Source organism: Oncorhynchus kisutch, linkage group LG15 (assembly GCF_002021735.2).
Source record: "Oncorhynchus kisutch isolate 150728-3 linkage group LG15, Okis_V2, whole genome shotgun sequence".
NCBI lineage: Eukaryota > Metazoa > Chordata > Actinopteri > Salmoniformes > Salmonidae > Oncorhynchus > Oncorhynchus kisutch.
In genome coordinates, this window is record NC_034188.2 from 92,919,187 (window position 1) to 92,941,411 (window position 22,225).

A 22,225-nucleotide genomic window follows, 5' to 3' on the forward strand; every position below is an offset into this window, starting at 1 on the left:
GTTACCAGTAGTGATAAAGTGTGTTTAGGAGGTTAACAGTAGCGATAAAGGGTGTTTAGGAGGTTACCGGTAGTGATAAAGGGGTGTTTAGGAGGTTACCAGTAGTGATAAATGGTGTTTAGGAGGACACCAGTAGTGATAAAGGGTGTTTAGGAGGTTACCGGTAGTGATAAAGGGTGTTTAGGAGGTTACCAGTAGTGATAAAGGGTGTTTAGGAGGACACCAGTAGTGATAAAGGGTGTTTAGGAGGTTACCGGTAGTGATAAAGGGTGTTTAGGAGGTTACCAGTAGTGATAAAGGGTGTTTAGGAGGTTACCAGTAGTGATAAAGGGGTGTTTAGGAGGACACCAGTAGTGATAAAGGGTGTTTAGGAGGTTACCAGTAGTTATAAAGGGTGTTTAGGAGGTTACCAGTAGTGATAAAGGGTGTTTAAGAGGACACCAGTAGTGATAAAGGGTGTTTAGGAGGTTACCAGTAGTGATGAAGGGTGTTTAGGAGGTTACCAGTAGTGATAAAGGGTGTTTAGGAGGACACCAGTAGTGATAAAGGGTGTTTAGGAGGTTACCAGTAGTGATAAAGGGTGTTTAGGAGGTTACCAGTAGTGATAAAGGGTGTTTAGGAGGTTACCGGTAGTGATGAAGGAGGTTTAGTTATAAAGGGTGTTTAGGAGGTTACCAGTAGTGATAAAGGGTGTTTAGGAGGTTACCGGTAGTGATAAAGGGTGTTTCAGAGATTACCAGTAGTGATAAAGGGTGTTTAGGAGATTACCAGTAGTGATAAAGGGTGTTTAGGAGGTTACCGGTAGTGATAAAGGGTGTTTAGGAGGTTACCAGTAGTGATAAAGGGGTGTTTAGGAGGTTACCAGTAGTGATAAAGGGTGTTTAGGAGATTACCAGTAGTGATAAAGGGTGTTTAGGAGGTTACCAGTAGTGATAAAGGGTGTTTAGGACGTTACCGGTAGTGATGAAGGAGGTTTAGTTATAAAGGGTGTTTAGGAGGACACCAGTAGTGATAAAGGGTGTTTAGGAGGTTACCGGTAGTGATAAAGGGTGTTTAGGAGGTTACCGGTAGTGATGAAGGAGGTTTAGTTATAAAGGGTGTTTAGGAGGTTACCAGTAGTGATAAAGGGTGTTTAGGAGGTTACCGGTAGTGATGAAGGAGGTTTAGTTATAAAGGGTGTTTAGGAGGACACCAGTAGTGATAAAGGGTGTTTAGGAGGTTACCAGTAGTGATAAAGGGTGTTTAGGACGTTACCGGTAGTGATGAAGGAGGTTTAGTGATAAAGGGTGTTTAGGAGGACACCAGTAGTGATAAAGGGTGTTTAGGAGGACACCAGTAGTGATAAAGGGTGTTTAGGAGGACACCAGTAGTGATAAAGGGTGTTTAGGAGGTTACCAGTAATTATAAAGGGTGTTTAATTATAAAGGGTGTGAAAAGAGAAGAAAGGATTGGTCGTTCTTTCTACATGGTCTCCCTGGCTGTATCTCTGCCTGCCAGCGTTAGGGAGTGAGACCTTCGCTGCAGAACGCTGGTGACTGTTGGTGGCCATGGTTAGGGTGTGGTGACCATGGAGACCCTGGTGAGTGTGTTGGCCCTGAGGAGGCCTAGCCCATAGGGCTCTGGTCAAAAGTAGTGCACTATATAGAGAATAGGGTGCCATAGGGCTCTGGTCAAAAGTAGTGCACTATATAGGGCATAGTGTGCCATAGGGCTCTGGTCTATAGTAGTGCACTATATAGGGCATAGTGTGTTATTTGGGAAGCAAACATAGCTTAACTTCCTAACTTGGATCCTAATCCTAACTTGGATCCACATGGGGGAAAACCTTCCATTTGACATCAGTTTAATGAAGTGTGAATGGGTTAAACGTGTGCAGATGTCAAGATATTACTTGATCACCAGATGAATCACAGTCTGTCTCTCAGGACATTCTAGGACATTGATAAACCACACACATCATTACACTGTTTTATTACCTGGCAGGGACTTGGACCACCGGACGATCCACAACAGCTGTCTATCGCACAGTCTGTTGAGACTGTTGAGGAGGAGGTGTGGCATGTCAGGCTGGGAGTTGTCATAGCCAGAGTACACCACCTGGTAGACGGACAGAGGAGTACATGATTGATCCCTGAATGTCAATCCATTGTCAGGAGCAGGACAATACAAAGCAAAAGGTGCCTATGATGAATATGAAACCTAACTTGTCCTTCAGTCATATTTTCCCTTAGTCTCTTATTGACATCAATGCATGACTAAGTTACAATTAGATTTAGGTGGAGGTTAGGTTTCCCCCCCTAAATCAGAATCTCCGACCCCACCTCAGGCTCAATGCTCTCCAGAATGCTGATGATCTGAGGGGAGAGCTGCAGCTCGTTGAGGCCAGGCATGCAGGGTAGTGAGGCCAGGGTCTGACCATCCCCCAGGGCTGACAAGGGCCCCTGGAACATCAAGGCTGGGGCCAGACCATCTCCCAGGGCTGATAAGGCCCCCTGGAACATCAAGGCTGGACCTGCCTTCAGAGCCCCAAAACGCTTCAGCTTCCGCCCTGGGACAATAATTAACACAAGGGTCAGTTAAAACATGTGAAGAGTACAAGGAACACTTGTTATTCACATACTGTATGTAGACATTGGCACGGGGCTGAATGAAATGAAGACGGGGTTCAACATCTATGAAATGCTTCATTAAGAAGCATGCTTAAGCATGCCTCATTAAGATGTGATGTGTCGGCTGACATATTCTGTCTGAGGCCAAAGTTAAAAGATATAATAATTTTTTTTAAGAATATTGGTTTCGGGTTTAGTTTGTCTGGATAAAAAAAAAATGCTACTAAATAATTACTGTAATGCATTTATTTTTCTGTAAGTTGTAATTTGGATGACTGGTACGGCCTTGAACAGTTGACTGATTAACAACCTGTAATATAACACCTCCTCCTCAATGACCCATGAAATGTTTCAAATAAAAGGTTAGACAGAGGCTATTACAAGAGCACTTTCGTTTTTGAATAAACTCTTTTTACCATACAGATGTAGGATCTTAATTTGAGCCAAATTTGCTACAGCAGGAAGATAATCCTGCAGCAACAGGAAATGTGAATTATTATGTAGTTTATAATTTATTTATATTTTTGTAGGAGTTAATACATTTTCCGTTAGGGAAAATCAAGCCTGAACATTTCAAAGTGGAAATTACAATCAGAAGCCTTTCTAAACTACAAATACACTACATGTTTAAAATGTCGTGCATTGTGGGAAAGGTCTCCTGCAACAGGGTGATCAAATTAAGATCCTACATCTGTAGTTCATTAAACATCCAAAAGGTAATATCCTAAGGGAAAGAACATTTCAGATAGTAATGACAGGGTGTGATGATTTTGTTTGGTCTCTGTGTGTTATCTGAAAGGCCATTTCAACATTCTCCTTGACTGGAAATTATGATTTCAAAGTGTGTGACTCCTGCTTGAGATGAGAGAGTGTTCATTTGTAACCCCTTTAATGTGATGTTCTCTAGATAATTGGTGAGGAGGGCATTCATTTAGTAGAAGAGGAAGACAGAGAGACATGACCACAAAGGTACCTCCGAGCATCATCCCAGCTTGGTAGCACTTCCTCAGGCGACACGCAGGGCAATTCTTTCTCCGTATCTTATCCACGATGCAGTCATTTCGACCGGCACAGAGATAGTTATGATGTCCTGTTGAAAAGAAGAACAGAATACAGCTAATGTGGTTTAAAGTGTGTTTTTAGAATTACTTTTCAAAGGCAATCATCTCAGAGAGAGGTGGGTTCTCTAAGGCTCTCAGTAATACTGTCTTACGGAGATGGGTTCTCTAAGGCTCTCAGTAATACTGTCTTACGGAGATGAGTTCTCTAAGGCTCTCAGTAATACTGTCTAATGGAGATGGGTTCTCTAAGGCTCTCAGTAATATTGTCTAATGGAGATGGGTTCTCTAAGGCTCTCAGTAATATTGTCTAATGGAGATGGGTTCTCTAAGGCTCTCAGTAATATTGTCTAATGGAGATGGGTTCTCTAAGGCTCTCAGTAATACTGTCTAACGGAGATGGGTTCTCTAAGGCTCTCAGTAATACTGTCTAATGGAGATGGGTTCTCTAAGGCTCTCAGTAATATTGTCTAATGGAGATGGGTTCTCTAAGGCTCTCAGTAATATTGTCTAATGGAGATGGGTTCTACTAGGCTCTGTGTATTATTGTCTAATGGAGATGGGTTCTCTAATGCTCTCAGTAATATTGTCTAATGGAGATGGGTTCTCTAAGGCTCTGTGTATTATTGTCTAATGGAGATGGGTTCTCTAAGGCTCTCAGTAATATTGTCTAATGGAGATGGGTTCTCTAAGGCTCTCAGTAATATTGTCTAATGGAGATGGGTTCTCTAAGGCTCTCAGTAATATTGTCTAATGGAGATGGGTTCTCTAAGGCTCTGTGTATTATTGTCTAATGGAGATGATTGAGATGGAGATGGGTTCTCTAAGGCTCTCAGTAATATTGTCTAATGAAGATGGGTTCTACTCGGCTCTCAGTATTATTGTCTAATGGAGATGGGTTCTCTAAGGCTCTCAGTAATATTGTCTAATGAAGATGGGTTCTACTCGGCTCTCAGTATTATTGTCTAATGGAGATGGGTTCTCTAAGGCTCTGTGTATTATTGTCTAATGGAGATGGGTTCTCTAAGGCTCTCAGTAATATTGTCTAATGGAGATGGGTTCTACTAGGCTCTGTGTATTATTGTCTAATGGAGATGGGTTCTCTAATGCTCTCAGTAATATTGTCTAATGGAGATGGGTTCTCTAAGGCTCTCAGTAATATTGTCTAATGGAGATGGGTTCTCTAAGGCTCTGTGTATTATTGTCTAATGGAGATGGGTTCTCTAAGGCTCTCAGTAATATTGTCTAATGGAGATGGGTTCTCTAAGGCTCTCAGTAATATTGTCTAATGGAGATGGGTTCTCTAAGGCTCTGTGTATTATTGTCTAATGGAGATGGGTTCTCTAAGGCTCTCAGTAATATTGTCTAATGGAGATGGGTTCTACTCGGCTCTCAGTATTATTGTCTAATGGAGATGGGTTCTCTAATGCTCTCAGTAATACTGTCTAATGGAGATGGGTTCTCTAAGGCTCTGTGTATTATTGTCTAATGAAGATGGGTTCTACTCGGCTCTCTGTAATAGTGTTTAATGGAGATGGGTTCTACTCGGCTCTCTGAAATAGTGTCTATTGGAGATGGGTATTGTACTCCGAAAAATTGAGAAGAGTTTTTGAGAGCGAGAGAGAGGGGGGTGAAAGGCAGGGAGGGAGATAAAGAATGAGAAATGGGAGGAGTGAAAGGCAGAGAGAGAGATAAAGAACGAGAAATGGAGGGAGTGAAAGGCAGAGAGAGCAATTTAGTGTCTGAAAGAGATGGAGAGAGAGCAACTGAGTGTCTGTGAGAGATCGAAAAAGAACACAAAAAAAGAGCAGAGAGACATGACCATGGTCAGACTGAATGAAAATGACCAGGGTCAGATCGAGTGAAATGACTATCGTCAGATTTAGTGACATGACCATGGGCAGAGAGTTCTATTACCATGATCAAACTGAGTGACATAACCATGGTAAGACTGAGTGACATAACCATTTTCAGACAGAGTGACATTACCATGGTAAGACTGAGTGACATAACCATTTTCAGACAGAGTGACATTACCATGGTAAGACTGAGTGACATAACCATTTTCAGACAGAGTGACATTACCATGGTAAGACTGAGTGACATAACCATTTTCAGACTGAGTGACATTACCATGGTAAGACTGAGTGACATAACCATTTTCAGACAGAGTGACATTACCATGGTAAGAATGAGTGACATGACCATTGGCAGAGAGAGAGAGATCATGACCAGGGTCAGAGTGAGAGATCCATGACCAGGGTCAGAGTGAGAGATCCATGACCATGGTCAGAGTGAGAGATCCATAACCATGGTCAGAGTGAGAGATCCATGACCAGGGTCAGAGTGAGATATCTATGACCAGGGTCAGAGTGAGAGATCCATGACCATGGTCAGACTGAGATACATGACCATGGTCAGACTGAGAAACTTGACCTTGTTCAGACAGTGACATGACCTCATTAAGACAGAGTGACTCTCTGAGATATCTATGACCAGGGTCAGAGTGAGAGATCCATGACCATGGTCAGATTTATAGACATGACCATGGTTAGACTGAGGAACATGACCATTGTCAGATTGAGTGATATGAACATGGTCAGACTGAATGACAAAACCATAATCAGACAGAGAGACATGACCATGGCCAGACTGAGAGTGACATGACCATGATCATATTTATAGACATGCCTATAGTCAAGCTGAGTGAAGTGGCCATGATCAGATTGAGAAATATGTTTATGTTGTTCAGACTGAGAGTGACATGACCATGGTCAGACTGAGTGACATGACCATAGTTAGACTGATTGAAACGACCATGGTCAGACTGAGAGACATGACCATAGTTAGACTGATTGAAACGACCATGGTCAGACAGAGTTATATGACCTTGTTCAGACAGAGTGACATGAAAATGGTAAGACTGAGAGTGACATGACCATGGTTTAGACTGAATAACATGACCTGGTCTGACTGAGGGACATGACCATGGTCAGACTGAGGGACATGACCATGGTTTAGACTGAATAACATAACCTGGTCTGACTGAGGGACATGACCATGGTCAGACTGAGAGTGACATGACCATGGTCAGACTGCGTGAAATGACCATGGTCCGGCTGAGTGAAATGGCCATAGTCAGGCTCAGTGAAATTACCATGGTCAGACTGAGAGTGACATGACCATGGTCAGACTGAGAGACATGACCATGGTCAGACTGTTAGTGACATGACCGAGGTTTGACTAAGAGTGACATTTCCATGGTGAGACTGAGTGACATGACCATGGTCAGACTGAGAGTGATATTTTGGGGGGGGGTATTTTATTAGCATCGCTGTTAGCTGTTGCAAAAGCAGCAGCTACTCTTCCTGGGGTTCCACACAGAACATGACACATAATACAGAATGACATAATACAGCATGACATAATACAGAATGACATAATACAGCATGACATAATACAGCATGACATAATACAGAATGACATAATACAGAATGACATAATACAGAATGACATAATACAGAATGACATAATACAGCATGACATAATACAGAATGACATAATACAGAATGACATAATACAGCATGACATAATACAGAATGACATAATACAGAATGACATAATACAGAATGACATAATACAGAATGACATAATACAGAATGACATAATACAGAATGACATAATACAGAATGACATAATACAGAACATCATTAGACAAGAACAGCTGAAGGACAGAGCTCCATACAGTTGAAGTCAGAAGTTTACATACACCTTAGCCAAATACATTTTAAACTCAGTTTTTCACTATTCCTGGCATTTAATCCTAGTTTTAAAAAAATCGCTGTTTAAGGTCAGTTAGGATCACCACTTTATTTTAAGAATGTGAAATGTCAGAATAATAGTAGAGAGAATGATTTATTCCCAGTGGGTCAGAAGTTGATATACACTCAATTAGTATTTGGTAGCATTGCCTTTAAATGGTTTAACTTGGGTCAAACATTTCGGGTAGCCTTCCACAAGCTTCCCACAATAAGTTGTGTGAATGTTGGCCCATTCCTCCTGACAGAGCTGGTGTAACTGAGTCAGGTTTGTAGGCCTCCTTGCTCGCACACAGTTTTTCAGTTCTGCCCACAAATGTTCTATGTGATTGAGGTCAGGGCTTTGTGATGGCTACTCCAATACCTTGACTTTGTTGTCCTTAAGCCATTTTGCCACAACTTTGGTAGTATGCTTGGGGTCATTGTCCATTTGGAAGACTTATTTGCGACCAAGCTTTAAATTCCTGACTGATGTCTTGAGATGTTGCTTCAATATATCCACATAATTTCCCTTCCTCATGATGCCATATATTTTGTGAAGTGCACAAGTCCCTCCTGCAGCAAAGCACCCCCACAACATGATGCTGCCACCCCCGTGCTTCATGGTTGGGATGGTGTTCTTCGGCTTGCAAGCCTCCCCCTTTTTCCTCCAAACATAACGATGGTCATTATGGCCTAACAGTTCTATTTTTGTTTCATCAGACCAGAGGACATTTCTCCAAAAATAACAATCTTTGTTCCTATGTGCAGTTGCAAACCGTAGTATGGCTTTTTTATGGCGGTTTTGGAGCAGAGGCTTCTTCCTTGCTAAGTTCCCTTTCAGTTATGTCGATATAGGACTTGTTTTACTGTGGATATAGATACTTTTGTACCTGTTTCCTCCAGCATCTTCACAAGGTCCTTTGCTGTTGTTCTGGGATTGATTTGCACTTTTCGCACCAAAGTACGTTCATCTCTAGGAGACAGAATGCATCTCCTTCCTGAGCAGTATGACGGCTGCGTGGTCCCATGGTGTTTATACTTGCGTACTATTGTTTGTACAGATGAGCGTGGTAGCCTTCAGGTGTTTGGAAATTGCTCCCAAGGATGAACCAGACTTGTGGAGGTCTACAAATGTTTTTCTGAGGTCTTGGCTGATTCTTTTTTCTTCCAATGATGTCAAGCAAAGAGGCACTAAGTTTGAAGGTAGGCCTTGAAATACATCCACAGGTAGACCTCCAATTGACTCAAATGATGTCAATTAGCTTATCAGAAGCTTCTAAAGTCATGACATCATTTTCTGGAATTTTTCAAGCTGTTTAAAGGCACAGTCAACTTAGTGTATGTAAACATCTAACCCACTGGAATTGTGATACAGTGAATAATAAGTGAAATAATCTGTGTGTAAACAATTGTGGGAAAAATTACGTAGATGTCCTAACTGACTTGCCAAAACTATAGTTTGTTAATAGGAAATTTGTGGAGTGGTTGAAAAACAAGTTTTAATGACTCCAACCTAAGTGGATGTAAACTTCCGATTTCAACTGTAGCTCTGAATCCACATTATGGCAGAGGATGAAAAGCACATACGTTTTTTCAACAACAGGTTACAGTCACCTAATAATCCCCAGTTTACAATCCTCCTCCTCTCCCCTGTAACTATTCCCCAGGTCATTGCTTTAAATGAGAACGTGTTCTCAGTCAACTTACCTGGTAAAATAACGGATACATAAAAAATAAAAAATTGTCAATAATATCAAAGGCTGAAATCTAACAGTACAGCTCCACAATCTTCTTATTATCGATTTCTGTCAACCAATCATCAGTGATTTGTGTCAGTGCAGTACATGTTGAGTCCTCTTCTCTATAAGCATGCTGCAAGTCTGCTGTTCATTTGTTTACAGAGCTTGTCATTATTTTTCCACCTCTCCCACACTAATAACAAAATGTAAACTTTCCCTGCTTTTCTTTCATTCTTAGTTTTTTTATGCATGAATACAATGGCTCACTGTTCGTTGTTGGCATTCCCTGCCTTAGTTTGCCCACATTGCCAATGAAATAATCATTAAAATAATTGGCAACATCAAATGGTTTTGTGATGAATAAGCCATCGGATTGGATGAAAGATGGAGTTGAATTTGTCTTTCTGCCCATAATTTCATTTAAAGTACTTTATATCATTGATCTTCCTTCATCATGAAGTTTCTTCTTCTTTTGAGTTTAGTCACATCATTTCTCAATTTGCAGTAAGTCAGCCAATCAGATGTGCAGTAAGTCAGCCAATCAGATTTGCAGTAAGTCAGCCAATCAGATGTCCAGCCAGACTTATTAGCCACTCCTTTTGCCCCATCTCTTTCAACCATACAGTTGTTCAATTCATCAACCCATTCCAACAGTCAGTTTCTTAACAGATGCATGTTTAGCAATAAATCGGAAGAAGAATTTTCATAAATTCATCAAGTGCAGCGTGTCATGACTTCCGCCTATGTCGGTCCCTCTCCTTGTTCGGGCGGTGTTCGGCGGTCGACGTCACCGGTCTTCTGGCCATCACTGATCCATTTTTTCATTTTCCATTGGTTTTGTCTTGTCTTCCTTCACACCTGGTTCCAATCCCATCAATTACATGTTGTGTATTTAATAACCCTCTGTTTCCCATCATGTCCTTGTCAGAGATGGTTTGTATGTGTGTGAATTATGTATTGGTGTGTATTTAATAACCCTCTGTTTCCCAGAGATGGTTTGTTTTGTATGTGTGTGTATTGTGTATTGTGTATTGGTATTGTGTATTGTGTATTGTGTATTGTGTATTGGTGTATTGGTATTGTGTATTGTGTATTGTGTATTGGTGTATTGTGTATTGTGTATTGTGTATTGGTATTGTGTATTGTGTATTGTGTATTGTGTATTGGTATTGTGTATTGGTATTGTGTATTGTGTATTGGTGTATTGGTATTGTGTATTGTGCATTGGTGTATTGGTATTGTGTATTGTGTATTGTGTATTGGTGTATTGGTATTGTGTATTGTGCATTGGTGTATTGTGTATTGTGTATTGGTATTGTGTATTGTGTATTGGTATTGTGTATTGTGTATTGGTGTATTGGTATTGTGTATTGTGTATTGGTATTGTGTATTGTGTATTGGTGTATTGGTATTGTGTATTGTGCATTGTGTATTGTGTATTGTGTATTGTGTATTGGTGTATTGTGTATTGGTATTGTGTATTGTGTATTGGTATTGTGTATTGTATTGTGTATTGTGTATTGGTGTATTGTGTATTGGTGTATTGTGTATTGTGTATTGGTGTATTGTGTATTGTGTATTGGTATTGTGTATTGGTGTATTGTGTATTGTGTATTGGTATTGTGTATTGTGTATTGGTGTATTGGTGTATTGGTGTATTGTGTATTGGTGTATTGGTGTATTGTGTATTGGTGTATTGGTGTATTGTGTATTGTGTATTGGTATTGTGTATTGTGTATTGTGCATTGTGCATTGTGTATTGGTGTATTGTGTATTGGTATTGTGTATTGGTGTATTGTGTATTGGTGTATTGTGTATTGGTATTGTGTATTGTGTATTGTGTATTGGTATTGTGTATTGTGTATTGGTATTGGTGTATTGTGTATTGGTGTATTGTGTATTGGTGTATTGGTGTATTGTGTATTGGTATTGTGTATTGTGTATTGTGTATTGGTATTGTGTATTGGTATTGTGTATTGTGTATTGTGTATTGGTGTATTGTGTATTGTGTATTGTGTATTGGTGTATTGTGTATTGGTGTATTGTGTATTGTGTATTGTGTATTGATATTGTGTATTGTGTATTGTGTATTGGTATTGTGTATTGTGTATTGTGTATTGTGTATTGTGTATTGGTATTGTGTATTGTGTATTGTGTATTGTGTATTGTGTATTGGTATTGTGTATTGTGTATTGTGTATTGTGTATTGTGTATTGTGTATTGTGTATTGTGTATTGTGTATTGGTATTGTGTATTGTGTATTGTGTATTGTGTATTGGTGTATTGGTATTGTGTATTGTGTATTGTGTATTGGTATTGTGTATTGTGTATTGTGTATTGTGTATTGTGTATTGGTATTGTGTATTGTGTATTGTGTATTGTGTATTGGTATTGTGTATTGTGTATTGTGTATTGTGTATTGGTATTGTGTATTGTGTATTGTGTATTGGTATTGTGTATTGTGTATTGTGTATTGGTGTATTGGTATTGTGTATTGTGTATTGTGTATTGGTATTGTGTATTGTGTATTGGTGTATTGTGTATTGTGTATTGGTGTATTGTGTATTGTGTATTGTGTATTGTGTATTGGTATTGTTGTGCGACAGGTTCTTGTACACACGTTTATTTATTATGTCATTTTGGTTTTGGAGTCATATTAAGTCTGTCCCTGCCACCTACACACACATTACATAGCGTCTGGATGCTCCTCATTAATCACATCAGACCAACTAATACTTTTTAACTTCATCCACATAAGAGCCACAGCAAAATATTTTGTATGATCTCTAATACACAATTTTAGCCACTATGTTGTGATCACTGCACCCAATGGGTACGGATACAGCTTCAGAACAAAGTACAGTATTAGTAAACATGTGACCGATACATGTGGATGATCTTGTCCCTGTAGTGTTTGTAAACACCCTGCTAGGTTGGTTAATAACCTGAACCAGATTACAGACGCTGGTTACAGTGAAGCTTCCTGTTGAGTGGGGTGATTAATAACCTGAACCAGATTACAGGCACTGGTTACAGTGAGAAGCTTCCTCTTGAGTGGACAGCTTGATGAAAACCAGTCAATATTCAGGTCCCCAAGAAAGTAGACGTCTCTGTTTACATCACATACAATATTAAGCATTTCACACACATTATTTAGATACTGACTGTTATCACTTGGTGCCCATAGCAACAGCCCAAAAGAAAAGGTTTTAGATGGGCCAAGTTAACCTGCAACCACAACACTTCAATAACACTTGACATAAGATCTTCTCTAAACATTACAGGGAATATGGCTCTGAACATATACAGCAACACCTCCCCTATAAACATTACAGGGATATGGCTCTGAATATATACAGCAACACCGCCATAAGCATTCCTGTCTCTTCTATAGATGTTATATGAGATCTTCTCTAAGCATCACAGGGAATATGGCTCTGAATATATACAACAACACCTCCCCCATAAGCATTAAAGGGATATGGCTCTGAATATATACAACACCTCCCCTATAAACATTACAGGGAATATGGCTCTGAATATATACAGCAACAACTCCCCTATAAACATTACAGGGATATGGCTCTGAATATATACAGCAACAACTCCCCTATAAACATTACAGGGATATGGCTCTGAATATATACAACACCTCCCCTATAAACATTACAGGGATATGGCTCTGAATATAGACAGCACCTCCCCTATAAACATTACAGGGATATGGCTCTGAATATAGACAGCACCTCCCCTATAAACATTACAGGGATATGGCTCTGAATATAGACAGCACCTCCCCTATAAACATTACAGGGATATGGCTCTGAATATAGACAGCACCTCCCCTATAAACATTACAGGGATACGGCTCTGAACATATACAGCAACACCCCTATAAACATTACAGGGATATGGCTCTGAATATATACAACACCTCCCCTATAAACATTACAGGGATATGGCTCTGAATATATACAACACCACCCCTATAAACATTACAGGGATATGGCTCTGAATATATACAGCACCTCCCCTATAAACATTACAGGGATATGGCTCTGAATATATACAACACCTCCCCTATAAACATTACAGGGATATGGCTCTGAATATATACAACACCTCCCCTATAAACATTACTGGGATATGGCTCTGAATATATACAACACCTCCCCTATAAACATTACAGGGATATGGCTCTGAATATATACAACACCTCCCCTATAAACATTACAGGGATATGGCTCTGAATATATACAACACCTCCCCTATAAACATTACAGGGATATGGCTCTGAATATATACAACACCTCCCCTATAAACATTACAGGGATATGGCTCTGAATATATACAACACCTCCCCTATAAACATTACAGGGATATGGCTCTGAATATATACAACACCTCCCCTATAAACATTACAGGGATATGGCTCTGAATATATACAACACCTCCCCTATAAACATTACAGGGATATGGCTCTGAATATATACAACACCTCCCCTATAAACATTACAGGGATATGGCTCTGAATATATACAACACCTCCCCTATAAACATTACAGGGATATGGCTCTGAATATATACAACACCTCCCCTATAAACATTACAGGGATATGGCTCTGAATATATACAACACCTCCCCTATAAACATTACAGGGATATGGCTCTGAATATATACAACACCTCCCCTATAAACATTACAGGGATATGGCTCTGAATATATACAACACCTCCCCTATAAACATTACAGGGATATGGCTCTGAATATACACAACACCTCCCCTATAAACATTACAGGGATATGGCTCTGAATATATACAACACCTCCCCTATAAACATTACAGGGATATGGCTCTGAATATATACAACACCTCCCCTATAAACATTACAGGGATATGGCTCTGAATATATACAACACCTCCCCTATAAACATTACAGGGATATGGCTCTGAATATATACAACACCTCCCCTATAAACATTACAGGGATATGGCTCTGAATATATACAACACCTCCCCTATAAACATTACAGGGATATGGCTCTGAATATATACAACACCTCCCCTATAAACATTACAGGGATATGGCTCTGAATATATACAACACCTCCCCTATAAACATTACAGGGATATGGCTCTGAATATATACAACACCTCCCCTATAAACATTACAGGGATATGGCTCTGAATATATACAACACCTCCCCTATAAACATTACAGGGATATGGCTCTGAATATATACAACACCTCCCCTATAAACATTACAGGGATATGGCTCTGAATATATACAACACCTCCCCTATAAACATTACAGGGATATGGCTCTGAATATATACAACACCTCCCCTATAAACATTACAGGGATATGGCTCTGAATATATACAACACCTCCCCTATAAACATTACAGGGATATGGCTCTGAATATATACAACACCTCCCCTATAAACATTACAGGGATATGGCTCTGAATATATACAACACCTCCCCTATAAACATTACAGGGATATGGCTCTGAATATACACAACACCTCCCCTATAAACATTACAGGGATATGGCTCTGAATATATACAACACCTCCCCTATAAACATTACAGGGATATGGCTCTGAATATATACAACACCTCCCCTATAAACATTACAGGGATATGGCTCTGAATATACACAACACCTCCCCTATAAACATTACAGGGATATGGCTCTGAATATATACAACACCTCCCCTATAAACATTACAGGGATATGGCTCTGAATATATACAACACCTCCCCTATAAACATTACAGGGATATGGCTCTGAATATATACAACACCTCCCCTATAAACATTACAGGGATATGGCTCTGAATATATACAACACCTCCCCTATAAACATTACAGGGATATGGCTCTGAATATATACAACACCTCCCCTATAAACATTACAGGGATATGGCTCTGAATATAGACAGCACCTCCCCTATAAACATTACAGGGATATGGCTCTGAATATATACAACACCTCCCCTATAAACATTACAGGGATATGGCTCTGAATATAGACAGCACCTCCCCTATAAACATTACAGGGATATGGCTCTGAATATAGACAGCACCACCTCCCCTATAAACATTACAGGGATATGACTGTGAATATAGACAGCACCTCCCCTATAAGCATTACAGGGATATGGCTCTGAATATAGACAGCACCACCTCCCCTATAAACATTACAGGGATATGGCTGTGAATATAGACAGCACCTCCCCTATAAACATTACAGGGATATGGCTCTGAATATATACAACACCTCCCCTATAAACATTACAGGGATATGGCTCTGAATATATACAACACCTCCCCTATAAACATTACAGGGATATGGCTCTGAATATAGACAGCACCACCTCCCCTATAAACATTACAGGGATATGGCTGTGAATATAGACAGCACCACTATGCATTCCTGTCTCTTCTGTAGATGTTATATCCTTGTATTGCTGCTGCTGTATCGTCAAATGAATGATCTAAGTGAGTCTCAGAAATGGCTGGTATATGAATGTTATCTGATGTTTGCAAATGATTGATTTCATGAACCTTATGTCTACGGTTACATATATTTGTCACGTATACTCCCTCTCCGGCCTCTAGGTCATCAGGCTGCTGATTATTCCGCACACCTGTCACCATCGTCTCACGCACCAGCGCCTCATGACACTCACCTGGACTCCATCACCTCCTTGATTATCTTCCCCATATATCTGTCACTCCCCTCGGTTCTTTCCTCAGTCGTTATTGACTCTGTTTTCATGTTGGTGCGTTGTTTGTGGTTTGTGTTCATTGTTACTTTTATTTATTAAAACACTCACTCCCTGAACTTGCTTCCCGACTCTCAGAGCACTTGTTATAGAATGACGCCTCACCTTTGGTTTCGGTGGGAATGACGTTGGGTCTGGGAGCTGCTACAGCTGTCAGGCTCTCATGCCTCAGACAGATCGCCAGGCTCCCCTGCTACAGCCGGCTCGTCAGGCTCTCATGCCTCAGACAGATCGCCAGGCTCCCCTGCTACAGCCGGCTCATCAGGCTCTCATGCCTCAGACAGATCGCCAGGCTCCCCTGCTACAGCCGGCTCATCAGGCTCTCATACATGATCACCAGGCTCCCGTGCCCCAGCCAAGCGACAGGTTCCCGCGCATCAGCAGGGGTGACCGTTCCCCTACTGATCCCCAGGATCGTCCTTTTGGTTGGCGTCCTGCGACTGGAGCCGAACGCACAGGGGAGGGGGTAATGTCACGTATGCTCTCTCCGGTGCTCTAGGTCGCCATGCTCCCCCATCTCAGCAGGACTGACAGGCTTCCCGCGCCTCAGCAGAGGTGACCAGTCCCCTACTGATCCCCGTGAACGTCTTTTTGGTCGGCGTCCTGTGGCTGGAGCCGCAGGTCTGAGAGGAGGTACTGTCATGTGTGCTCCCTCTCCGGCCTCTCCCTCTCTCGTTATGGCACACACCTGTCACCATTGTTACGCTCACCTGCGCGTCATCAGACTCACCTGGACTCCATCACCTCCCTGATTACCTTCCCTATATATGTCACTCCCTTTGGTTCCTTCCCCAGGCGTTATTGTTTCTGTTCCTGTATCAGTTCTGTGCGTTGTTTGTGTTTCTTATTTTTGTATTATGTTGTGTTTATTTATTAAAACACTCACCCCCTGAACTTGCTTCCCGACTGTCAGCGCACATCGTTACAATATTAACATGGGCTGTTTTCAGCCCTTTCCTGGGTAGCTTATCAGAGATAGACATAATACTGAAAAGAGCAAAATAAAATACATTCAGCAGTCCATTAATCAATTGGTGTGTGTGCTGTGGGGTTGAAGCTATGAACCTTGGCTCTCTCATCCCTTCCAGGCTTCTGGGAGGGAGGGGGGGACAATGAGCCTGTCATAGTGGATGTCCCCATGCGCTCTGGCAGCTTTCATGGCTGGGATCAGTTCTTTCCTCTTCTGGCACACAGCTTCAGGATAGTCCTCGTTGAGGAAGATATACATTCCTCTCATGTTCTTGGCTCTTTCCAGAAACGCAACATTGTCCTTGAACCCCATGTACTTGACGACTATCGGCCTTGGTCTGTCACCTGGGCCTGTCACCTGGACCTGTCACCTGGCCCGGTGGTGGGTTTTCCAGTCCTGTGGGCACGCTCCACCTCAATCTTCCTGTGGCCCATCTTCAATTACTCAGAGATCATTTCCCTAACTTTGTCCTCAGACTTCATCCAGGTCTCACGTGGAGATTCTGCAATCCTGTCCACAACCATATTTCACCTTGATTTTCCCACAAGTCTGATGTATCTGCCATTGTTATCGTGGGTTCACACACAGAACTGATGTCCTCTATCAATGGCTTACAGATTGCTGTCATCTTGCCGTTCAACTCTTTAAACTCATTGAGCTGACACTGGGAGAACTGCAAACTGTTCTTTTATCAGACTGAGAGACATGACCATGGTTAAACTGAGAGACACGACCGTGGTCAGACTGAGAGACATGACCATAGTCAGACTGAGAGACATGACCATGGTCAGACTGAGAGACATGACCATAGTCAGACTGAGAGACATGACCATGGTCAGACTGAGAGACATGACCATAGTCAGACTGAGAGACATGACCATGGTCAGACTGAGAGACATGACCATAGTCAGACTGAGAGACATGACCATGGTCAGACTGAGAGACATGACCATGGTCAGACTGAGAGACATGACCATGGTTAAACTGAGAGACACGACCGTGGTCAGACTGAGAGACATGACCATGGTTAAACTGAGAGACACGACCGTGGTCAGACTGAGAGACATGACCATAGTCAGACTGAGAGACATGACCATGGTCAGACTGAGACATGACCATGGTCAGACAGAGTGACATGGCCATGAGAGAGACATGACCATAGTCAGACTGAGAGACATGACCATGGTCAGACTGAGATACATGACCATGGTTAAACTGAGAGACATGACCATGGTCAGACAGAGTGACATGACCCTGAGAGAGACATGACCATAGTCAGACTGAGATACATGACCATGGTCAGACTGAGATACATGACCATGGTTAAACTGAGAGACATGACCATGGTCAGACTGAGAGACATGACCATGGTTAAACTGAGAGACATGACCATGGTCAGACTGAGAGACATGACCATAGTCAGACTGAGAGACATGACCATAGTCAGACTGAGAGGCTCCAATAAATCTCTAAGATTACGAGACCAAAACAAGTCAGAAAAGAAGAACATGGTGAACACTAGTTACTGTGATACTGTGTGATACTGTCTGTGCTTTGCTTTAGTTTTGTGCCATTCGTTTATAAAAAGTCACAAATGGTGCTTAGTAAAAACTGTTCTGTCGTGTCTGGTGTAAATGTCTGAGGATTAGGGCTCAAAAGGCCACAATAACCGTCAATATTGATTGTTTTTTAACCACATATGCTTTTATGAAACATCATCATTAGCCTTTCCTCTCAACCACATGCTACTCCCATGTACCATGGCAGTGTTCAACCACATGCTACTCCCATGTACCATGGCAGTGTTCAACCACATGCTACTCCCATGTACCATGGCAGTGCTCAACCATATGTTACTCCCATGTACCATGGCAGTGTTCAACCACATGCTACTCCCATGTACCATGGCAGTGTTCAACCACATGCTACTCCCATGTACCATGGCAGTGCTCAACCATATGCTACTCCCATGTACCATGGCAGTGTTCAACCATATGCTACTCCCATGTACCATGGCAGTGTTCAACCATATGCTACTCCCATGTACCATGGCAGTGTTCAACCACATGCTACTCCCATGTACCATGGCAGTGTCCAACCATATGCTACTCCCATGTACCATGGCAGTGTTCAACCATATGCTACTCCCATGTACCATGGCAGTGTTCAACCATATGCTACTCCCATGTACCATGGCAGTGTTCAACCACATGCTACTCCCATGTACCATGGCAGTGTTCAACCACATGCTACTCCCATGTACCATGGCAGTGTTCAACCATATGCTACTCCCATGTACCATGGCAGTGTTCAACCACATGCTACTCCCATGTACCATGGCAGTGTTCAACCATATTCTACTCCCATGTACCATGGCAATGTTCAACCACATGCTACTCCCATGTACCATGGCAGTGTTCAACCATATGCTACTCCCATGTACCATGGCAGTGTTCAACCATATGCTACTCCCATGTACCATGGCAGTGTTCAACCACATGCTACTCCCATGTACCATGGCAGTGTTCAACCACATGCTACTCCCATGTACCATGGCAGTGTTCAGCCACATGCTACTCCCATGTACCATGGCAGTGTTCAACCATATGCTACCCCCCATGTACCATGGCAGTGTTCAACCACATGCTACTCCCATGTACCATGGCAGTGTTCAACCACATGCTACTCCCATGTACCATGGCAGTGTTCAACCACATGCTACTCCCATGTACCATGGCAGTGTTCAGACAGTGGTCATTCTTTAAACGTCCAAGTCAAATCTCCATACCATATACTGTTACAATCCTCTGATATGGTGTTTCTTACCTTCGACCGCTCGTTTAAAGAACACTTTGCAGCTTCCACATGTGAGGACCCCATAGTGACACCCTGAGGCCTCATCTCCACAGATCATACATAGTCTCTGGGGTGGAACACTGCAGAACCAGGGAATGAGCCATTGGTTATTTACACTGACAACATTGGCACACTGATATCACAGCATTTGGCTGATTGAGGAGTAATAAAACAAGCTCATCAAATCAGATTCATTTTGGCAACAAACAAACAGAAGCGAATGCATGAATATGAAAACACATTTAAATGATCTGAAAGATGCCAAACTGCTGAGACTTTTACAAAGGTTATGGTCAGCTATACTTTAAATAATGCGTCAATCTTACCCGCCATATCCTGTATAGGTTGGGGACCGCTGGAGCAGGGCTGAGGTGTGAATTCCATCCGGGGAGGAGTAGCCATGGTGTGGGTACTGGTCCTCGGAGACCCCGCTGGACTGGCACCAAAACGAGGAATGAGTAGGAGAGGTCTGAATGGACCATCTGGGCATTTCACTCTTATAAATCATCAAATGCTGCTGTGGACCCTGTCCGTTACTGCTCATTACATCAAAACTCAGCATGCCCTTACCGGGATGAGTAGGAAAGGGAACACCACGTGAGTCTGCACGGACCTGGGGAACCGTCGACATCTGGTCGTTCTGATTCAAGTCGACTAGAAAGTTCGGTGAACAGTCCAATAGTACTTGTTGTCCAGGCGCGGAGGTGGGGAAAGACGCTGCCGAATCATCCAGAAAGCCTAACGGTTGTTGTTTCCTCTCGCTGTCATAACAGGTCTCGAGGGTAGGGTGGTTGGCCGTTAGGTCAAAATGGGGACACGGTGTTTCCATGATTAGTGACGGCTCCTTCTCATCTTTGATTATCCTACAAACCCCGGTGGCTGTGGTTGAACTGGGTGTCGATATCATGTTCGTAGCCGCTCTCTGCAAACTTTCATGAGTTACTGTTGGGATCGGCTGCGGTAACGTGGAATCCTTCACTCCCTCTATACCACGCACCTCTGTCCAGCGCACAGGGTCAGAGCGGTCATAAAACGCTTTATTGATAAGTGCTGCGTTCTCTCTGACAGTACAGTCTTTGAACATGGCACTGTTGTTGCTTGAGCCAGGAGGCGCAGCGCACAAAGTGCCAACGTTTCCAAAACTACGCACTACGGAGGACATGCAGACTTGAGACTGTGGCTCCTTAGAGAATTTCCGAGGCTGACCAAATCCTACATCTTTATACTTCTCAATCAAATAACTTACTCTTTTACTGGAGTCTGTGACGTCTGAGCTCAATGTGTTCGCTGAGTCCATCCTGTCTGCTGTGTGTTCATTTTCCATTCTGTTGTCAAAGCTACAGAAATCACGACGACGACAGTCAGTCAAGAGTCCCTGTCAGTCGGTGAGGAGACTAGAGTGGGTGGTGTCTCTTGGTGCAAAGAAAGAACTTCCCAAAATGCTTTTCCGCGTTGTGACAGGCTGTGCCTTTAGTGTTCGACCCTTTCAGATTTGCTGTGCAGCTACCACTGGCTTGCTGTATATATAGAGGAATACAATGGTACAACCCATACGCCTGTGGCTCAATCGATGTTTAAAAGGGGTTTGAAGTCCAAAACACGCCGGTAATGCGGTAGGACTCATTAGGTTAATGACTGGCATGTCAATGGTCATAGAAGTTGACGAGACATTACGAACACATTTGGGACCAGACTACACTGGATGGTTAGCAGCTACAGATGATGAAGTCTCCATTTCCTATTTCAATAAGCAAATGGTTGGCCAGGGTAAGAGGGTAGCATGAGAGAGAGAGAAAGAGAGAGAGCTCAGCCAAGGATAACAGGGTAGCACAAGTTCATTGAATGGCGAAATTATGCCTTGTGGCACTTCACAGAATATCCATGGTTCATAATTAAAACACATAGTTACACATCTCTATTTCCGTGTTAAAACTGACCATGCTTAAGGTCAAATAGGCACAGCTCTTGCCCTTCAAGTAAAGAAGAAGAGGATCAAATGACCTTTTGATGCTGAGTTGTAATAATATTTAAGGCGTAACACTTTAATCAACTTTCTTTGGGGAATTTGTATTTGTATAAAACAGCCAACTAGACTTGTGTAACAACCCAGGTTCTTTGTCTGAGTTTAGCTCCTGTAATTTACGAGGCTGGTGTTTGACTGTATCTAGGAGACAGGCTGGTGTTTGTCTGTATCTAGGAGACAGGCTGGTGTTTGACTGTATCTAGGAGACAGGCTGGTGTTTGACTGTATCTAGGAGACATGCTGGTGTTTGACTGTATCTAGGAGACAGGCTGGTGTTTGACTGTATCTAGGAGACAGGCTGGTGTTTGACTGTATCTAGGAGACAGGCTGGTGTTTGACTGTATCTAGGAGACAGGCTGGTGTTTGACAGTA

General features: G+C 42.1%; 1 protein-coding gene across 2 annotated transcripts in view; it reads right to left on the reverse strand.

The window, feature by feature from the left end:
• Positions 1-21,482, reverse strand: part of pgr (progesterone receptor) — a 46,196-nt gene extending 24,714 nt beyond the window's left edge. For both annotated transcript variants that reach the window (XR_004203224.1, XM_031791306.1), the window contains exons 1-5: positions 20,157-21,482; positions 19,801-19,910; positions 3,583-3,699; positions 2,322-2,548; positions 1,977-2,097 (exon numbers count right to left, since the gene is read on the reverse strand). Coding sequence is in view for 1 of the 2 variants with exons in the window: in XM_031791306.1 (XP_031647166.1) it covers positions 1,977-2,097; positions 2,322-2,548; positions 3,583-3,699; positions 19,801-19,910; positions 20,157-21,154 (1,573 nt within the window). In the remaining variant the exon portion in view is untranslated. The remainder of the gene's footprint in view (positions 1-1,976; positions 2,098-2,321; positions 2,549-3,582; positions 3,700-19,800; positions 19,911-20,156) is intronic.
• Between the last annotated feature and the right edge of the window lie 743 nt (positions 21,483-22,225).